The 18,331-nt window shown below is 38.4% G+C and overlaps 1 protein-coding gene across 1 annotated transcript; it reads right to left on the bottom strand.

Annotated features, from left to right (window-relative positions):
- LOC125377038 (histidine N-acetyltransferase-like) lies at positions 1-18,103 on the bottom strand. Its single transcript, XM_048389834.1, has 4 exons — positions 17,945-18,103; positions 7,834-8,064; positions 1,463-1,723; positions 1-111 (listed from the first exon to the last, which is right to left on the bottom strand). The coding sequence occupies exons 1-4, from the start codon at positions 18,101-18,103 to the stop codon at positions 1-3; spliced, it is 762 nt and encodes a 253-aa protein (XP_048245791.1).
- Positions 18,104-18,331: the final 228 nt, after the last annotated feature.

The following is an 18,331-nucleotide window of genomic DNA, read 5'->3' as shown; positions in this document are numbered from 1 at the left end:
TTATTTTTTCAGGCCAGCCGTCTTTATCCAAGCGAAGGAGTCTGCAGGGTTGCTGATCTTCTCAACACACTCCACATTGACTAGATGTAGAGGTCGTTCCGACAGCCTCTCCTTGAAAACAAGAGTGTTGGCCGATTTGATATGGCACTTCGCTTGGCTGACATTCATTTCTGCACCGTCCAGCAGTACTCAACCATCAACAAAATCAACATTGACATTGATATTATGTCCCACATCCAGCATTCTCGTTTTCGAAAACTGAGGAATGCCTTGTTTTCATCATTCTTCACAAGAGGATCATCAGACGAATAAATGTGTGCAAAAGTGCACAGTATAAATCTATCATAAATATCTAGAGCCTCCACGTTAATCAAACCACGCCCTTCCTGTATAATTGGTAAATGTAAGCACCTTGGGAAGAACGTGGGTGGTTGGATCTATTGTCTGACATGATTTTTCGTGTGAGAGTGTCAGAACCCTGAATTTCTAGATTCGTCGTATCATTGACACCCAAGTAAACTGACTGATCCTCCCTCTTCTACTTGCCACGTTTCAGATGAAGAATGTTGCGTTTGTCGAGTACAAAGGACCTGCCGATATCATTAGAAAAGGACTCCACAAGAAGAATATGTTTTTGTAGTGTGGTTCCTCCTTTGGCAATACGTTCAAGGTCATACATGTAAAGGGGGTGAGTAAGGGTGTTGGGGATCTGTTCTGAGGGGATCCAGGATGATAACCTTCCTCTTTGCTAAGCAAAAAGCTTAAAGGAGTGACAAACAGAAAAGCAAAGGACTAAAAGAATAGCCCTGAAATATTTACTGTTATTATTGTTTTTTAAATTAATATTATTATTCAGTATAAAGTTGATTTTACACCTCTCAACAGTACAGTGTAAGTAAGACAAAAGCTGAGTTTTAATGAATTTGGTTTAATGTACATGTACAAAGCAACTTGCAGTTTGAGAGCATTTAAGAGCATGGTTGAAACGCAAAAAAGGAAATCAAGGTTAAAAAACGGTACATAATTTTCTAGCTAATAGACATTTAGAAACATTAAACACATTCAGGATATTAATGTATGCAAGCAACTGCATTACAATTATTTTGGAATCGGAAACTATTGAGATAATTCCTGCTGATTGCAGAAGGAAATGGCACATCTATGATGTCTCTGAAAATACCTTTATTTGAAGGATATCATATTTTCATAGGAAACCCTTTTCAAGGCTAAACATGTCTGTCGATGGCATATGGAACGATGAAATTCGTTGATCTTTCATAATATCTTCCACGATGTTTCGTAGTTCTTGTGAAGTGACTATTTGAAATACAACCTCTGTCTGTGCCCACGTCTTCAAATGTTCTAGGTGACGTATAATGTGATGACGTAGGGCTGTAACGTCACTTCCGAAAATGTCGGTAATATACACGATTCCCATTTGACATTCCGTCGGTGTTCCAACTGAGAGAAGTGACACTTCAGAGTTATCGCCCATTGACTGAAGAGCAAATGTGTCCACTGCCAGTATGTATTTGATATTTGATGGGACGAGACGGAGAGGAACCCAGTCTATTATTATTTTGCCTTCAGGGAAAAGCGTGTCTCGGGTTTTCTCGTCCTCAAATAATGACGTCATGGTCGATGAGTTAACCTCCTTCGGAAAAGTCGTCATGTTTAGTGGAGGATCAATGTCTTCAACCTTAAAACGGTAACTTAAGATGGTCTGCAATACGAAAATACATCAGATTACAGATATGTATTATAGAAAGTGTGTTTCCCAACAGACAAGAAGTGCAGAATTGCGTACATTGCAAGGGTCATATTGTCGTGGATTTGTATAAGCGTAGGAAGAATAGCATTTAGAACCCGACGAGGGTGAACCTCCTTAATCTATTCCATGTGTTGAAAAGGTCAAGTGTATTTATATTGACGACGTGAAGGTTCAGATATTGATATCTCCAGGACTGTTTCAACATGTGCATAAAATCAGAAATGTCATATAACTCATTACAATAGAAAAGGTGAATCCTAAAGCTCGTGTTGGTTGGTTGGTTTGTCATTTAACGCCGCACTCAGCAATATTCCAGCTATATAACGGCGGTCTGTAAATAAACGAGTCTGGAACAGACAATCCAGTGATTAATGTCATGAGCATCGGTCCACGCAATTGGGATCGATGACATGCATCACTCAAGTCAGCGAGCCTTACCAGCCGATCCCGTTTGTCGCCTTTTACGACAAGCATAGTCACCTTTTACGGCCAGCATGGGTTGCTAAAGACTTATTCTACCCCGGATCCTTCACGGGTCCCTAAAGCTTGTGACTACAACAGACATTATGACTGATAGCTAACCGAATGATTTCAATAGGTTCCTAAGGTACTTTTCTTTAGACATAGCTTTTCATGTGACACCAATTTTACGTGTACATATATTTAAAAATAAAGAATTAAAAGAGCAAAAAGTCTCAGAACTTGTGTTTTTAATAAACCCTGTATTGAGAGCAACGTCCCACTCTGTCAGGGTAAAATGTCACAATCTTTTGCTTTAATCCAAGTGAATTTTGGAGTAACCAACACACCTAAATATCTATAAAAGTAAACTTGCTTCATCTCATTAAAATCCATTTTTCGTAATTTTCCCCCATTTCTAAAAAGAATTTAATCTTCATACCTGTGTCTTTACGAAACATTTACACTATATTTATCTCTTCCTGTAGTCTAATTGTTGTATCCGCACATCCGGCTACAACATCAGCATAACTATTTGGTATTTCTGTCCTAAGAGAAATTCCCATCATGCAATTGTTATGAAGTCCAGTTCCTAATTGTAGCAGTTATAAAGAGGGAAAACAATAATGGGCTCATAATACAATCTTGACGGCTTCCCAATGTACATGAAAATGTTTAGTTAAACCTTTCTGTGTTTTAACACAGGAATTTAATTTGACTATACATATTTTCGATTGCCCCGAGAGACCGAATACTCATACGTCTTAAATAATACCTTATGGTAAAGATTATCAAAAGCCTTAGCAAAATTAAAAAAAACACAATAACAAAGTCCTCCTTTTTCGAATAGATATTTCCGTACAAGACTTTGTAAGACAAATATGAGGTCAATTGTCGAATAGGGGGCACGGGTGGCCCAGTCGTCTGAGGCGCCGCGATTCGCTGTGCAGAGTTGCGTCCCTTGGGCACGCCAGAAACCTATGATTGTGGGTTCGAATCCCGGTTCCCCCGATTATGTTTCTAGGTTTGTCAGCACCAGACCCGAGCTCGTGGGTTTCACCGATCTGGTAAACGTCTAAGATCTGCATAACTTCGGGCTTTCCTCCCACATTAAGCTGACACGCCGCAATATAACTGGAATACTGTTAAAAGCGGTGTTAAACCCAACTCACTCACTCACTATTATGTAAAATACTAGCATACACTTTACACAAAAAATTATTGATGATTATCCTCTATACTCTCCTGGGTCAAATTTAGATCCTTTCCTGTGCTTAGGAGACATACTCCTTATACCCCATTCCTTAGGGAACTCACCAAAAAGAAATACATTATTAAATAGTCTTGTAAGAACATTTCTGCAACAATTCCATCTGGTCCGGATGATTCATAGTTTGAAAGTATTGTTATATTATTTGCAACTTCCTGCACAGAAATTTATTTATCTAACATATCAAAGAATTCTATGATAATACTTATATCATCATTTTCTGAGAAAACATTTCTACTATTAGTTTCTTACAAATTCTTGAAATAATCAAACCATTGTTGGCCATTCAATAAATCGGAAATAACTCACTGTCCCCCAAGGAACATTACTAGTAAGGAATACAAATAAACTCTTTTCATATTACCATATTAAAATAAAACTTAACATTTCTATTCCTAAATTCATAAAAAGAAATCCAATAAAATACTAAGCTCATCACATTTCTCCCAAAATCGACCCGTGAAGATTCCGGGGTAGAATAGGACTTCAGCAACCCATGCTTGTCGTAAGAGGCGACAAACGGGAGTGGCTGGTCAGGCTCGCTGACTTGAGTGATGCATGTCATCGATCCCAATTGCGTGGATCGATGCTCATGATATCAATCACTTGATTGTCTGGTCCAGACTCGATTATTTACAGACCGCCGTCATATAGCTGGAATATTGCTGAGTGCGGCGTTAAACATCAAACCAAACCAAAACGGTGGCTCATGGGCCAATCTGATAGGCTAATTAATTTTACTCAATTCGTCTGCTTAAGTATACCATTCCAGTATCCCTGGTGCTGCCAGTTGGAGATCCACTGGCTTATAGTATTGTCCCTGTGATACTCCGTGGTGGGTTGGGAGCTGGGATGGCGAACCATATACAAACTCAAAATGACACAACCAAAAAAAAAAAAATGTTCTTTGGAATATTCCTCGGATGAGGAGACTACCACCCTGAAGTGTTCTTCTGGTAGTTGGTCTAGATTTTTAGTGGTTTTCGCCACTGATGGTACACCTTTAAGATTGAATCCTTTTGCCATTTCTAAGGTATTTTATGGCATTGCTGGAGATGTCCAGGATGTCAAAAAGATTCGGTCCACTAGTTCAGTGGAATTACAGAGGTCTCCGGTCCAATATTAACAAATTATATCTTTTAATTCAAGATTTTACGCCTTCAGCAATCCGTCTTCAAGAGACGTATCTCAAACAGACCGACACCTTTGATTTGCGCCGGTACAGTTCCTATCATTCATTTTCTCCACCAGGTGTTAAAGCTACAGGAGGATCTACTCTTTTGGTGAAGCAGAGAGTGATCCTCAGCCCTGTTTCATCCTCAAGCTGTAGCAGTCAGACTAACTTTACACATAACCTTTACTCTGTGTTTACTGTATATTTCTCCCTCCTCTGTGCTTCAGAGATCAGATCTTCAATCCTTATATGATCTGCATGATCATGGGGACATAACCAGTTATTGGGAAGTGTTAACGTAAATCCTAAGGGGAAAATACTTGAAGATTTTATTTCTGATAACAGTTTATGCATTTTCAATGATGGATCAAATACCTATTTACATCCTGCTACTGGAACTTATTCCGCTTTAGATCTGTCACTAACAAATTCAAATCTCTTAAGCGAATTCACGTGGTCTGTCCACGATGACTTGTGCAGATATTTTGGCAATAAAGACATCGTGTCCGAGCCGAGAAATCGAGGCGACGAAAGCCTAGGTGTCATTTGACTAACATTTCCCACGATCGCACGAAAAGATGGAAAATGATAACTTTGATGTCAGTTTGGCATATTTTAGATATATTTTTGTTGGTTTTATTACTTTGTATAATATATATTTAAAGATTTGCTTGAAACGTCTTGATTTTGCTGTTTGACATGTTCGATGAGGACCCGTTGTCGAAGTGTGTCCAGGAATTTTATTTCAATAACATTGCGGGAAATAGTAAATAATTTTATCTATTGATAAAAAATGATAAAATCAAATGGAGGTGGTGACGTGAGGTGAAATGGGATTTAACGTCGCGTCCAAGATTATTGCACTTATATAGCGACGTACATGTACGCGTGTGTGTTTGTGTGGCTGCTTGTACTAGTCCGGACTGATGCCGAATTAAAGTGCTAGCTCACTGAGATACCATGCCGCAGTTTAACACGAATACCCCACTCAGACACAGTATACTGACTCCGAGCAGTATGCCCTTGTTTTAGCCCCTTAATGCCGAGCGCCATACAGGGTAACAACAAGTACCATCTTTTAACGTCTTTTGGTATGACGCGGTCGGGGATCGAACCCCGGACCTCTAAGACACTCTGATATTTCTCGCTGGGATCCTTCTCTAACACAATCAAAGCTTGTCAACGCAAAGCGCACTGGTGACCGGTTTAACTCTTTTAACACTGTTGGCCGGTACACCGGCCAAGAAGCCACGAGTCACCAGACAACGCAGGGTAGACCGGCTCTACCACTAGACCACGGAGGCGGTCCAAAAAAATCAAACGGAATACGTATTTAAGATATTGTGAAATGTGATAGATTGAATAAATGAATGATATGTCAAGTAGGTTAATACAATTATAAACTACTTTGACGTGACTTGGCCGGTCTACCCTGCGTTGTCTGGTGACTCGTGGCTTCTTGGCCGGTGTACCGGCCAACAGTGTTAAAAGAGTTAAACCGGTCACCAGTGCGCTTTGCGTTGACAAGCTTTGATTGTGTTAGAGAAGGATCCCAGCGAGAAATATCAGAGTGTCTTCCCTTTGCTTTACGCTCGACGAGGAAATGAAATCTCTTTTTGTTTGAACTTTTTGACGAAAAGATAGGCGGTAATAAAAAAGGGTAATTTTCGTTTTTATTTTTTTTTCAACATTTGGACTTTTAAAGAGCGCATCTGTAAACTAAGAAATACTCAGCTGCTATACATGCATCCCTGAATTCCTCATACATTTTAGAAAAAATGACAAATGGTCTTCGTTACCAATGCTAATTATATAGATGAAATCAAATTAAGTGTGGAAACGAACACTGTGCTCAGAAAACTGTACTTGCTGAAATGTAAACAAAAAATTAAGAATTAGCATTGTGTAGCATTTTTAGAGGTAATTGCGTCTAATTGTTGAATACATCGGCTCGGTCACGCCTTTGAGAATATTCATGGGAAGATTATCATTGCATTAATTATGGAATTTCAAATATATACATTACAATGATGTGGAGAATACAACAGAACCCGTAAACGTTTCCGTCCTGTGTGACGCCATGACTGACGCTAAATCACGCACAACGACGACGTTGCATTTCGGACTTATCCTCTTTATTACATTGTAAAACATTACTGTCTACTTTCTGATTACATACGTGACACATTTGTGTATATACGATCCCTCAATCAACGAAAATCCTCCTCTGGAAATCCCGCGATTTTTTTCAAAGTCGGTCACCCGTAGTGATGTTATACTGAAGTAAACATTGTGAAAACTTTCAACTCGGCATCCAGCGTGTTCTTTGTTTTTGTCTAGTTTGCATTATCATCATCGCCTTGATAATCCACAGATATGGCGGAATCCTTTTGTGTAGGGTCACATTATTTATGAGTAGTAATCAGTACATAGGATGACGTCACTTATGACGGTGGTGTTATTACGTATTAATGCGCTACTGCGATCATCAGAATAAACAAAATGCAACGATTCGATGCTAAAAAGGTGCGATTTTAGGGTGTGTAAGAAACAGATACCATTGATCTTACAACTTAACATGCTACATCAGTAATATTTGTACTGTTTTATACTACACGTGTACGTCTTACTGTTTTGATGTGAAAGCTTTTAGTGAATGTGTAATTTGCTGCCAATGGCTAAAATATTGCCATTGCAACATTACATTTCAACCAACACTCTCCTTCCCAGATGCGCCCTGATAATGAATGCCCTTTTGTCAGCACCATACCTATACTATGCCCAGCAGTATACGTCTAAGCCATGTATCACTTTATAGGATGTTTCCTGTGAAATACTGTGTGTGCATTCACTCAAGAACATCTGACATCGACGAAATGTTTTCACCTGATGAAGGAGTAAGCATATACTCCGAAACGTTGTGTTCCTCATAATAAAGAAGTTGACATAGATATAGTCTCTTCCTTATGTGTATCACTTCTAAATGCCTTTCAAAGACCTGATCAGGGAAACAGTAAAGAAGCCATATTTATCTATGTCTTTTCAATGACCTTGCTATTGTTGATACACGTTTGATTCTATTCGTTACAAGAAAGGCTTGTATTTGTCAAACATCTTCAACTGATTAATATGCGCGACACTGATGAGATAGTTACAAACCTTTCTGCACATAACTGCATAGGCGTTCTCTAGGCTTTTCTTATCTTCACAGTTGTAATTGTCGGTGGTCATGGCGTCGTATTTGATGCTGTCTACATCTTTGTATTCTGCGTAAATGTGTTTCAGTAGGCGACCATAAACCCCTTGTCCTCGGAAGCCGTTCTTCACCCTACTGGCTCGTATGAGAAAGGTCAGTCCATCGTCAATGAGAGCAATGCTGCAGAAACCAACCTGCGGACAGAAAAAACAACATAAGCCTTTCGTCGGGGTTTGTTTCTGTAAGTGTAAGATCCTTAAACGCGCAAATAATTATAGTGCCATATAAAAGAGTCATTTCCAAGTTTAAAAAAGAAATTTATTAAAGGGGTATTTGAACAGCTACAAGAAGACAAAGTCAGCAAAGTCAGCTTTATAATTTGTAACTAGTTTTATTCATATTTTGTCCCTCTTTTCATTCCAGATAAAAAAAATGATGTTTATTTGTTTATATATATTTTTTGTGGGGATTTGATAAAGCAGTTAATATATGAACAATAGTTGACAAAGCCAAGGGTTTTACTACAGATATGTTAGCTAATAATATCTAGCTGCTTTTCCTCCGGTTTGAGATCATTCTTAAATTGTTTCCGGCCGTTATGTAGTGTTGATAATCCCACGGTTATTATGTCGTCTTTTAGTTTAATTCCATGCACATCGAAATAGGCGTCAAGCCATTCCAGTGTTAAATCAGAACATAATGTGAGTGAACTCCCTGTCATGGATACTAGCCATACGGGTTTATCAACATTGATTTTTAAGCCAGACCATATAGAACTTACTTAGTGTTCTTAGTGCTTAATTTAAAGACGTTGCTGCGCCGTCCAGAAACAGTTCGCTATCATTTGCGTATTGCCCTATCACGTGCTCACTCCCTCCACGAGCTATACTTTTTATATTTGTATTATGTCTTATCCCTACCCCTAGTATGTCTCCAACAAAGTAGAAATATGGGGGAATCAGATTCCCTTGTCTACATCCTCTCTCGTTTTCGAAAACTGATGAAAACGACCATTTTGTAGGACACAAAAAAGTAATAAGAAATAAAAAAAAGATATGTACCCATATTTTGCATATAGGTTCCAAAACCACATTTATCTGGAACCGTCATTATGAATCGTTTGGAAACTGTGTCAAAAGTGTTTTCAATATCGATTATTTAATAACAAGACCTTTATTCTTTTATCGTTTTGATTCAAAGATGATGTCATATAAGAGTCGAATGATTTCGCTAACCTACCTTATGCCAGAGCCACCATCAAAATCCACAAGAACCCTCCTAAAGCCCGTCTACTTGTGTGTTCGCGAGATACTGTCCTCTACAAAACGGCCCAACACCTAACCAGAATCCTTGCCCCTGCTCCAAACTCAAGAACATCAACGATCGAGATCAAATCATCAGTTACGACGTAGTAGACCTGTTCACCAACGTACCCATAGATGACACTCTGCAAATTCTCCGTCGTCGCATCACTGAAACTCCTCTTGAAACCAGCCTATCCACCGAATCCATCATCACCCTCTCCACCGCCTGTATCTCCACCACCTACTTCACCTGGGGCGATGATAACTATAAACAGATACACGGCCTGCCCATGGGATCCCCAATCTCTCCTATCCTTACTGAAATCTACATGACCTACTTCCAACACCAAGCCCTCACATCACCCATCCAACCTATTTGCTGGTACAGGAAAGTTGACGACACCTTTGTCATCCTAAAACAAGACCAAAACCCAACCCTGCTACTACATCTTAAGCAACAACACCCCCCGAGTACAGTTCACCATCGAAATAGAAAAGAACAACCAACTACGCTGCCTAGATGTCCTCGTTTCCAGAAGCCCAACAAACAGAATCCAAACAAGTGTCTACCGGAAGCCCACCCACACCGACCAGTATATCCACTTCAAATTTAACCACCCTCTAAGGACCAAGACTGGAATCATAACCACCCTCATCAAACGAGCCATCAACCTTTATTCTGCTGACCCGCAAACCTGAGATCGAACACCTCCGTCAAGTCTTCACCCACCTCAACAAATATCCACCCAATCTCGTCGACAAAGTCATCGCCCCTGTACTCCATCCAACACCCAGACCTGCGACCCTTTAACCCGAATCAGCGCCCTTACGCATCGCCCTCCCGTTCATAGGAAAAGCCTCCCACATCATCAGCCGCCTCCTCAAACAGCAAGCCAACATCGACACCACTTCACCAGCTCCAACTCCCTCAACACCCTGCTAATAGCCAACGGGAGGAACACAACCAAACCCCAGGAGCCTAAAGGTGTAGTTTACAAAATTGACTGCAATTGTGGACAATCTTACGTAGGTGAAACATCCGAAATTCTCCAGAAGGTCAAAAACATGGAAATTACTATTGATCGCTTGGAACAATACAGTAGAAAGTTAAACATGTTGCTGTTTGGTGTGCCTGATAATGGCAATGAGACCAGTGATACTTTAAAAGAATCAGTCTGTGATATTTTGAACTCCAAGTTAACAAGTGATCAGCAAGTCTCCAAACGCTCTGACATTGTTAACGTACATCGGATCAAGAAAAAACAATCATGACGTACATGCCCTATTATTGTGCGTTTTTTGAGTATGGACATGAAACTTCAAGCTATTCGTCTAAACGGAAAACTTAAGGACTCAGGCATAGGGGTTTCAAATGATCTCACAGCGAAATCTACTGCAGAATCTACGCCAACAGAATAAGATAGGTTACTTCAAAAATGGCAGACTGGTTGTCGAGGATAACCAACCCCCCATTGTCACGACGTGGACTTGAAGATAATTCCCAGGAAATTGACTCAATCAGGCAAAACCCCAGCTCTCAAGATCAACAGGAGGCAACAGGTTACAGATAGGGATGTGGCCGTGGCCTAGATAGTTCTGCCCATCCAAACCATCCACTGAAATTTCTATTTTGGAATATATCTGGACTTACTGCAAACAGATTAAACGACAATGATTTCATTGATTACATACATCTGTTTGATGTAATTAGTCTAAGTGAGACTTGGTGCAAGGAACATGAATGTGATCAGTTCTCAGGTCTATTCCTATCTTATGAACTACCAGCTGAGAAAATATCGTTATTTGGAAGACTGTCTGGTGGTATTGTGGTTTTTGTTAGGAAAACATTAGAAGACTATGTGAAAGGTTATGTAATTTGTCAAAATGCTGTGTTTTTAGTGTTTGATAAGTTAATACTTGATTTAGACAAAGACTTGTTGGTTGTATGAGCCTATGTTCACCCGAATGGATCATCACGGTATGCAAACGAAATATCTGGATGTGGAATAACTTTATTATTTGACTCGCTTTTTGATGTATTTCAAAAAATTTGGTGATGTCCATATTCTAATGGGCGGTGATCTCAACGCAAGAACGGGTACTGGCCCCGACTCAGTTAGTGATGACCTTGCGGAAAGGCTGGGAATTGATGACTTCTCTGATCTCGGGAATAGCATTAACATTGAACATTTTTCATGTCATAACTGTGTAAATACATTTGGAAAAATACTTTTGAACTTTTGCAGTGCCATGAATTTGAATATAATGAATGACCGATGTGGTGGGGATGCTGAGAAGGGTGAACTCACATTCATTAGTGCCAACGGCACAAGTGTGGTTGACTACATAATTTCGTCTACTGGTTTGTCTTCTTTGTGGGGCGGTCGGGTAGCCTAGTGGTTAAAGCGTTCGCTCGTCACGCCGAAGACCCGGGTTCGATTTTCCGACATGGGTACAATGTGTGAAGCCCATTTCTGGTGTCCCCCGCCGTGATATTGCTGGAATATTGCTAAAAGCGGCGTAAAACCATACTCACTCACTCACTGTCTTCTTTGAGCAGCCATTTTGATGTCATATCTAGGTCAAAGTCGGAGCACATGCCACTCACTTGTCGATTTCAGTCATGTGATCACGCAGACACCAGCCAGCGTGACCGTGATGCACGTGTAAAGAGAAGCAGCTGTCGCTTTAGTTGGAATTACAGCAAAGAAACTATCTTCAGAGACAATTGCGATCTACAGACTCGTCATCTATGTTTGAGAAATGTGTTGAATTTCTGTACGCTGGTGAAATTGATAATGTTGTCGACGTGTTAACAAATATTTTATGTAAATCTGCAGAATGTATGAAACAAACAAAATTCTATATTGTTTGTAATTAACCTTGGTTTGATAAGGTATGCCATTTTTATCGGTCTGAGAGATTACGTTTACTTAAGGTTTTCAGACATTGTTAAACCCAGTTTAATTTGAATAATTACATAAAAACAAGAAATTTGTACACCTCTGTCATACGGGAGAAACGGTTGTCATATCAAGAGGAGATTTGCAGAGTTAATATTGATAAAATTGATAACAGTAAAATCTTTTGGTCATCACTAAAGCGTTTGTCCATCAGGTCTGTTGTGTCTAGACATACTGTTTGTATGGATCGGTGGTTCAGTTACTTCAAAGACATATTCAGTTCTTTAGATAGTGTTGTCGATGATGATGAAAATACTACAAATGATAATTTTGATTCATTGTCTCAGACTATTCTTGATGTCCCTGTTCAACAACAAGAGATCATTGGCGCTATTGCTGGTTTGAAATTGGGTAAGTCTCCCGGTAATGATGGTCTGATGTCTGAAATGTTTAAAAGTGCACAGGATATCCTGATTCAATTTATGACTCTATTGTTTAATGTTATGTTTGATTCAGCTTACTTTCCTTCTAGTTGGTCTCACGAAGTGATAGTTCCCTTGCACAAGAAAGGTGATATGGACACGCCATCCAACTATAGAGGCATAACGATTTTGAGTATTTTCAGTAAAGCTTACATTTCCATTCTAAATACAAGATTACGGTTTCGGACCGAGGCGTATGATAAATTAGTTGAATCACAGGCAGGGTTTCGCACTGGTTACTCTACACCAGATAATATGTTTATCCTCCAGTCAATTGTTCAACGATACTTGGGTAAGAAAAGGGGTAAGATCCTTGTTTTATTTGTAGACTTCGCCAAAGCATTTGATAGTATTAACAGATCTAAACTATGGAATGTTGTAAATGAAAATAGAGTTTCACCTAAAATGTTTCATAGTATTCGGTCTATCTATAAATGTGTTTTTTCTTGTGTTAAATATGATAACCATTTATCAGAAAGTTTTGAATGTAAGCGTGGTGTCCGTCATGGATGTATCCGCAGTCCTTTTTTATTTAATTTATTCATAAATGACTTAGCAAAAGAAATTAAGTTTACCAGGAGTTCAGTTCCATCCAGGGTTGTTTCAGTTGTTTCTCTTGTTGTTTGCTGATGACATCACTCTTATTGCTGATGACATCACTCTTATTGCTGATACTGTCTACGGTTTACAGAAACGTATTAATTTTCTCAAAGATTATTGTAATAGGTATTCATTAACTGTAAATCTTGATAAAACAAAAAATGTTGTGTTTAAAAAGGGTGGCCTTTTGTCTAAACATGAAAAATGGTATTATGGAGATAGTCCTATAGAATGTCTATCTTCTGTTTTGTGCGTTAATATCACTAAGGAAGGTGAAACCTTATGATTATAATGTATTTTTTAGAATATTTGATGCTAAAGTGGCCCCGATTCTATTATATGGATTGGAAATTTGGGGAGTTGATAATTACAAGGAAATTGAATCTGTCCATTTGTTAGCCTGTAAGCAGTTTTTAGGTGTTAAAGCTTCCACATCAGACCATACTGACCGTGGTGAATGTGGACGGTATCTTTTATATATCTCAATTTATCAACGCTGCATTTCATATTGGTGTAATATTTTAAATATGCCCGGCCCGATTCACGTTACCCTAAAAGAGCTATAATATGTTGTTTCTTGAAGCCTCTAATCGTAGATGTAATTGGGTGTCTTAAACCAAGTTGCTCTTGTATAAATTTGGGTTTGGTTATGTTTGGGAAAATCAGGGTGCTGATTCCCCAAACTTGTTTATTACTGAATTTGTATCACGTCTAAAATGTATTTATGAACAGGATTGGCATTCAGCAATTTTCGGCAGCTCTAGAATGTATCATTATTCTTTATTTAAAATGTCATTTTGTGTTGAACCATATATATCTGCTGTAACTAATGGTAAATTGAGATCGGCAATAGCTCGTTTTCGTTGCAGTTCGCATTCCTTATATATTGAAACGGAAAGATATAACAATGTACCTAGAAACTTGAGGATTTGTAAATTATGTAATATTGGTTATGTTGAAAATGAGTACCACTTTTTGTTAATTTGCAAAGCCTATGATAATTTAAGACAACAATATATCCATGAAATGTTTTATGTCCATCCTACCCTGGATAAATTTAATATGTTAATGTCTGACTGTAACCAAACTACAATTCGAAATACCGCAATGTATTTGTATTATGCCTTTATCTACCATGTGTCAATAATTAATACTGTGGACAAACATATGTACCATGGGCCGTTAGCCTAAACACGTACGAAATAAAGAAAGAAACATCCAGCCCAATCAACACCAGAATGAAAGAGCAGAAAACCTCCACCATTAAATCCGACAGCAAATCAGAAATCTCGGACCATATCAGCAACTGTCCCAATCACAACCTCAAGTGGGACAACGTCCAAATCCTCACCAACAACCTCCATGATTTCACTAAAAGAAAACTAACAGAAGCAGTCCACATTCGCCGCCACAAGCCATCGATCAACAGAGATCAAGGCTATTTCATCCCATCCGCCTACTATGAACTCATCAAGCAATAATCACTTATCCTGTTTATTGGCTTCATGTCCCTATTGGCTTCCACCTATGTGTTCTCTGGCCATCGTGTTGTGACAGCATTATCCCTTTGTTGTCAACACCTACCAATGTTATCCCACTCATGTATGGAATTGTTGTAACTGTTAATCCTCCACCTACTATATATATTCTGTATTATGTCCCTCATTCAGTCTTGCTTGACAACGGTATAAGGATATCTATACCGAAACGTCGCTTTGCACAGTATTAAAGAAGTTGTTTTCCATAAAATTGTGTCTACCTTGTCAACCTACCCGGGATAAATCCCGTCTGATTATCGTGGCTTTAATCTTACATAAGGCACTCAAAGGAGAAAACTGTCTCCACTTCTGTAATAAACGTCTATCTTTGGTTTTGGGGATGCGTGTGATGATTCCTGTGTTCCCTTTTAGGGTCATCGAACTGTGTTTGGATGTATTATTGATACTGATCTTAACATTGATATTGCGATTAATTGAAATGTTGATATCCCGGGATCTAACTATAGATAATAATAGCAGTGGCTATATCGTTAATTCTCATTTTGTCATCTAGTTCTTCTGAAAGATTTTTATTAAAAGTTGGAATGGTAATGTTATTTAAACAATCTAAACCGAACGTTTAACATTTTCTGCTTCAATATCGTCTATCTTGTTGAAGAACCATCTGTTATTTCTTCACCTTTATCAGTAATAATAGTATTAATTAAGTTTCTTCATATAGTTCCTGTTTTCTAAGTGGCAAAAGAAATTAGTTGCTTTTTCATCTTCGTTATTCTACTGTATTCTATTACGGATTTGAATTCGTCTCATTTCTTCTTTGATTTTTGTTCTGCTCGTTTGGATAACAATGTTTCGCTAACGTTTTGAAAAATGTTTCTTACTTGTTCTGCTAATTCCATGTTATTTTCTATTTCTTTATATTTTTCCCTTTAATCTTTGTTCAAGTATGAAGAATATGAAATACATTTTCCTCTTACTTTCATCACCAATGTCTCCAAGAATAGCGAATCAGTAATTGTAAGATCGAAAGTTTCGTCAGAGATATTTTGATTATTTTTATTATCACATTTAGGATCTGCTTATTCAACTTCATTTTCGTCTCAAATACCATAATATATTCATATTTTCTTTGTAATGATGTATTGAACCTTTTATCTTTTCTTAAGTTTTGTTGATTTGATAACTACAATGTAAGGGCGGAATTATCAGTTTTGTAGCCAGGTATGAATGATTAATGAACAGTGAGATTAAAATCCTGGTATCTCTCTTGTTGGCAGGGATTGTTTTTCCACAAAGTAAACGCATTTAGTTATCTCCATGCATCTTTTAGATTTAATGATTCAATTTTATCTAATATGAGTTAAATTGAGTTGAGTTTAGGCTGTGTGCTCAGTAATGTCTATTAATATTATATAAAACTGTCTATAGATAAGAAAATGTCCGATATTACCCTGTGGTACAAATTTAGTGTCTTCCAGCAGTCTGACATTCTATAGCTTTGACATCAAGAGAAATTTGTTTCTTTAACCTTTTCATGAAAGACCAATGTTATGTAAATGCTGTTTTAAATTGTTCTTCAAAACATATTGAAGATATCGATTAGACACAATGACAATTGTTTTTCGTAACTGAGCATGTCCAAGACATTCTCATGAAATTCGTCTAAACTGAGAGCCGTTGTATTATCAATATGTTCATCACTTTTAAAATATTACAGAAAAACCGTAGAAAACATTAGTTGAATTGTGTGTTAAATAAATATTTAAGCAAACGCAGTAAATCATGTCAACCAGTTTCAAGTTTGTCTTTTACAGCAGGAATAGTAGAGTGTTGTTGTAACGCTTACCTTTTATAGTTTGACTCAAACAGAATAAAAGTCACTTTGGTGTTTCTTCGAACGTGGTTGAAGTTATCAACATGATTCGCCAACTGAGAGGAGAATTTTAAACGAAGCGACAAAACCCGTTGCGTAGCCAATAGAAATCTCTGCATAAAGGAGAGTCGATGTTCGATTCTGACTTTATCATAAGCATATAATTAAATTTTCGTTGTGTTCATTGAAATTCCTGTATTCTGATTAGCTGAATTGGTCACGTGTTATTGCATTCATTTTCTAATGAATGTAAAAAATTAAGCCACGCCCACCGAGCGCACTACTTTTATTACTTCGGAATTTCGGGGAATCCCAATATTACAGACGAGGGAATTCCCTTTCTGCTCACGTGTATCGTCATGCACAGGACATTTAGCGACTTTCATGCATATTCATTGTCCAAACAAACCTTTGAAACCGAAGGCCGAGAATGAATGAAACAGCAAACGTGCAGGCTCGCTCGCCTGTTTTGTTTCTGCTCGCCTCGGTTCAACTTTCATGTCTTCGGGTTTCATTTCTAACTAGTATTTTTCCAACTGTGTTTTACCGTAATCAGGGAAGTAATGTTTGAATCTGGCGGTAACTGACCATGTAATTTGAAACAGCCGCCTTCTCCCGGACATATTTCTATCGGTTCGTTAGAGTCTGACTGTTGCAGTTCTTTTCGCCTCTTGTCTTAATTAACAGGTCCAATGAACATTGTTTTGATCCTGCTCTCCGTTGATTTGCTGCTGACTGTGTAGGCGTGTCAAGTTATGTGCATAAATTAAACGATCACCCCACAGTATGTATTCCTACACCTCGAATGTTAATCAATCTCGTCATTTTTGTCTGTTTTGATATATACAACTGTTTTTGGTTAAACTATTGTAGACAAAACATGTTTTATGTTGTCGAATTTAATTATAATCATTGACTGTATATTTGTTTCGGTTTATTGAGGTATGAATTCATACAGTTTGCACACTGGTTTTTCGATTCATACCTCAATGAACCGAAAAAAATACACAGTCAATCCTTAAGTGAAAAGTAACTGCTTTTGTCCTCGCAGCACATGTGTAACCATTTAATGATCGACTGAAGTTGCCAACAATACCCAACATATATTTCGTCATATATTTCATTGATAATATCTTTGTTTTACCATGGCTTTGTGATACAAATATGTTAGTAGTTATTACGCTCTTCGTACATGACAGGGTTTTAGGAAATATAGACGCATTCCTTTTACTAGTCTCAATATGGCTGAAATATTGCTGACGTGACGTAAAATGTAACTCACTCACAAAGCGTTAGACGTACATGTTCATACTCTAATGAGGAATCCTTCGAGATGTGCACGAGTCTCCCTCCATTCGGATTGTACACGAATGGCGTGCAAATGTCACGTTAGTGTTACAAGCTACTCACTACCTCTTTTCCGATGATATAGACGTATGACCTGATGTTACGGTCGTCCATGAAGATGTGGAAACGGTGGCGCAGGTAGTCTATCCCCATGTACACGTCCCCAATGTCCATGACGCCGTCGAAGTCATGAACTGTGGCTCGCCGTATGTTATAGTCAGACATGGTTACTTCTACAAAGAGACTGAGACAGGAAACATGGAAATGAGGTTGCAAAGACACAGTGAGTTAGGAAGGGACGGGGCTGGGACTTGGAAATCAATGACACAGTGCGGGGGAAGTTAAGATAAAACAATACAGTGATACACCGACCTGGAAAATGCATTGTAAAGTAGTGAGTGAGTGACTTGTGTTTAACGCCGCTTGTTACCTTATTCCAGTTATGTCACGGCG

Source organism: Haliotis rufescens, unplaced genomic scaffold, assembly GCF_023055435.1.
Source record: "Haliotis rufescens isolate VD_foot unplaced genomic scaffold, xgHalRufe1.0.p SCAF_8, whole genome shotgun sequence".
Lineage (NCBI taxonomy): Eukaryota > Metazoa > Mollusca > Gastropoda > Lepetellida > Haliotidae > Haliotis > Haliotis rufescens.
This window is presented reverse-complemented; position numbering and strand designations above follow the sequence as displayed.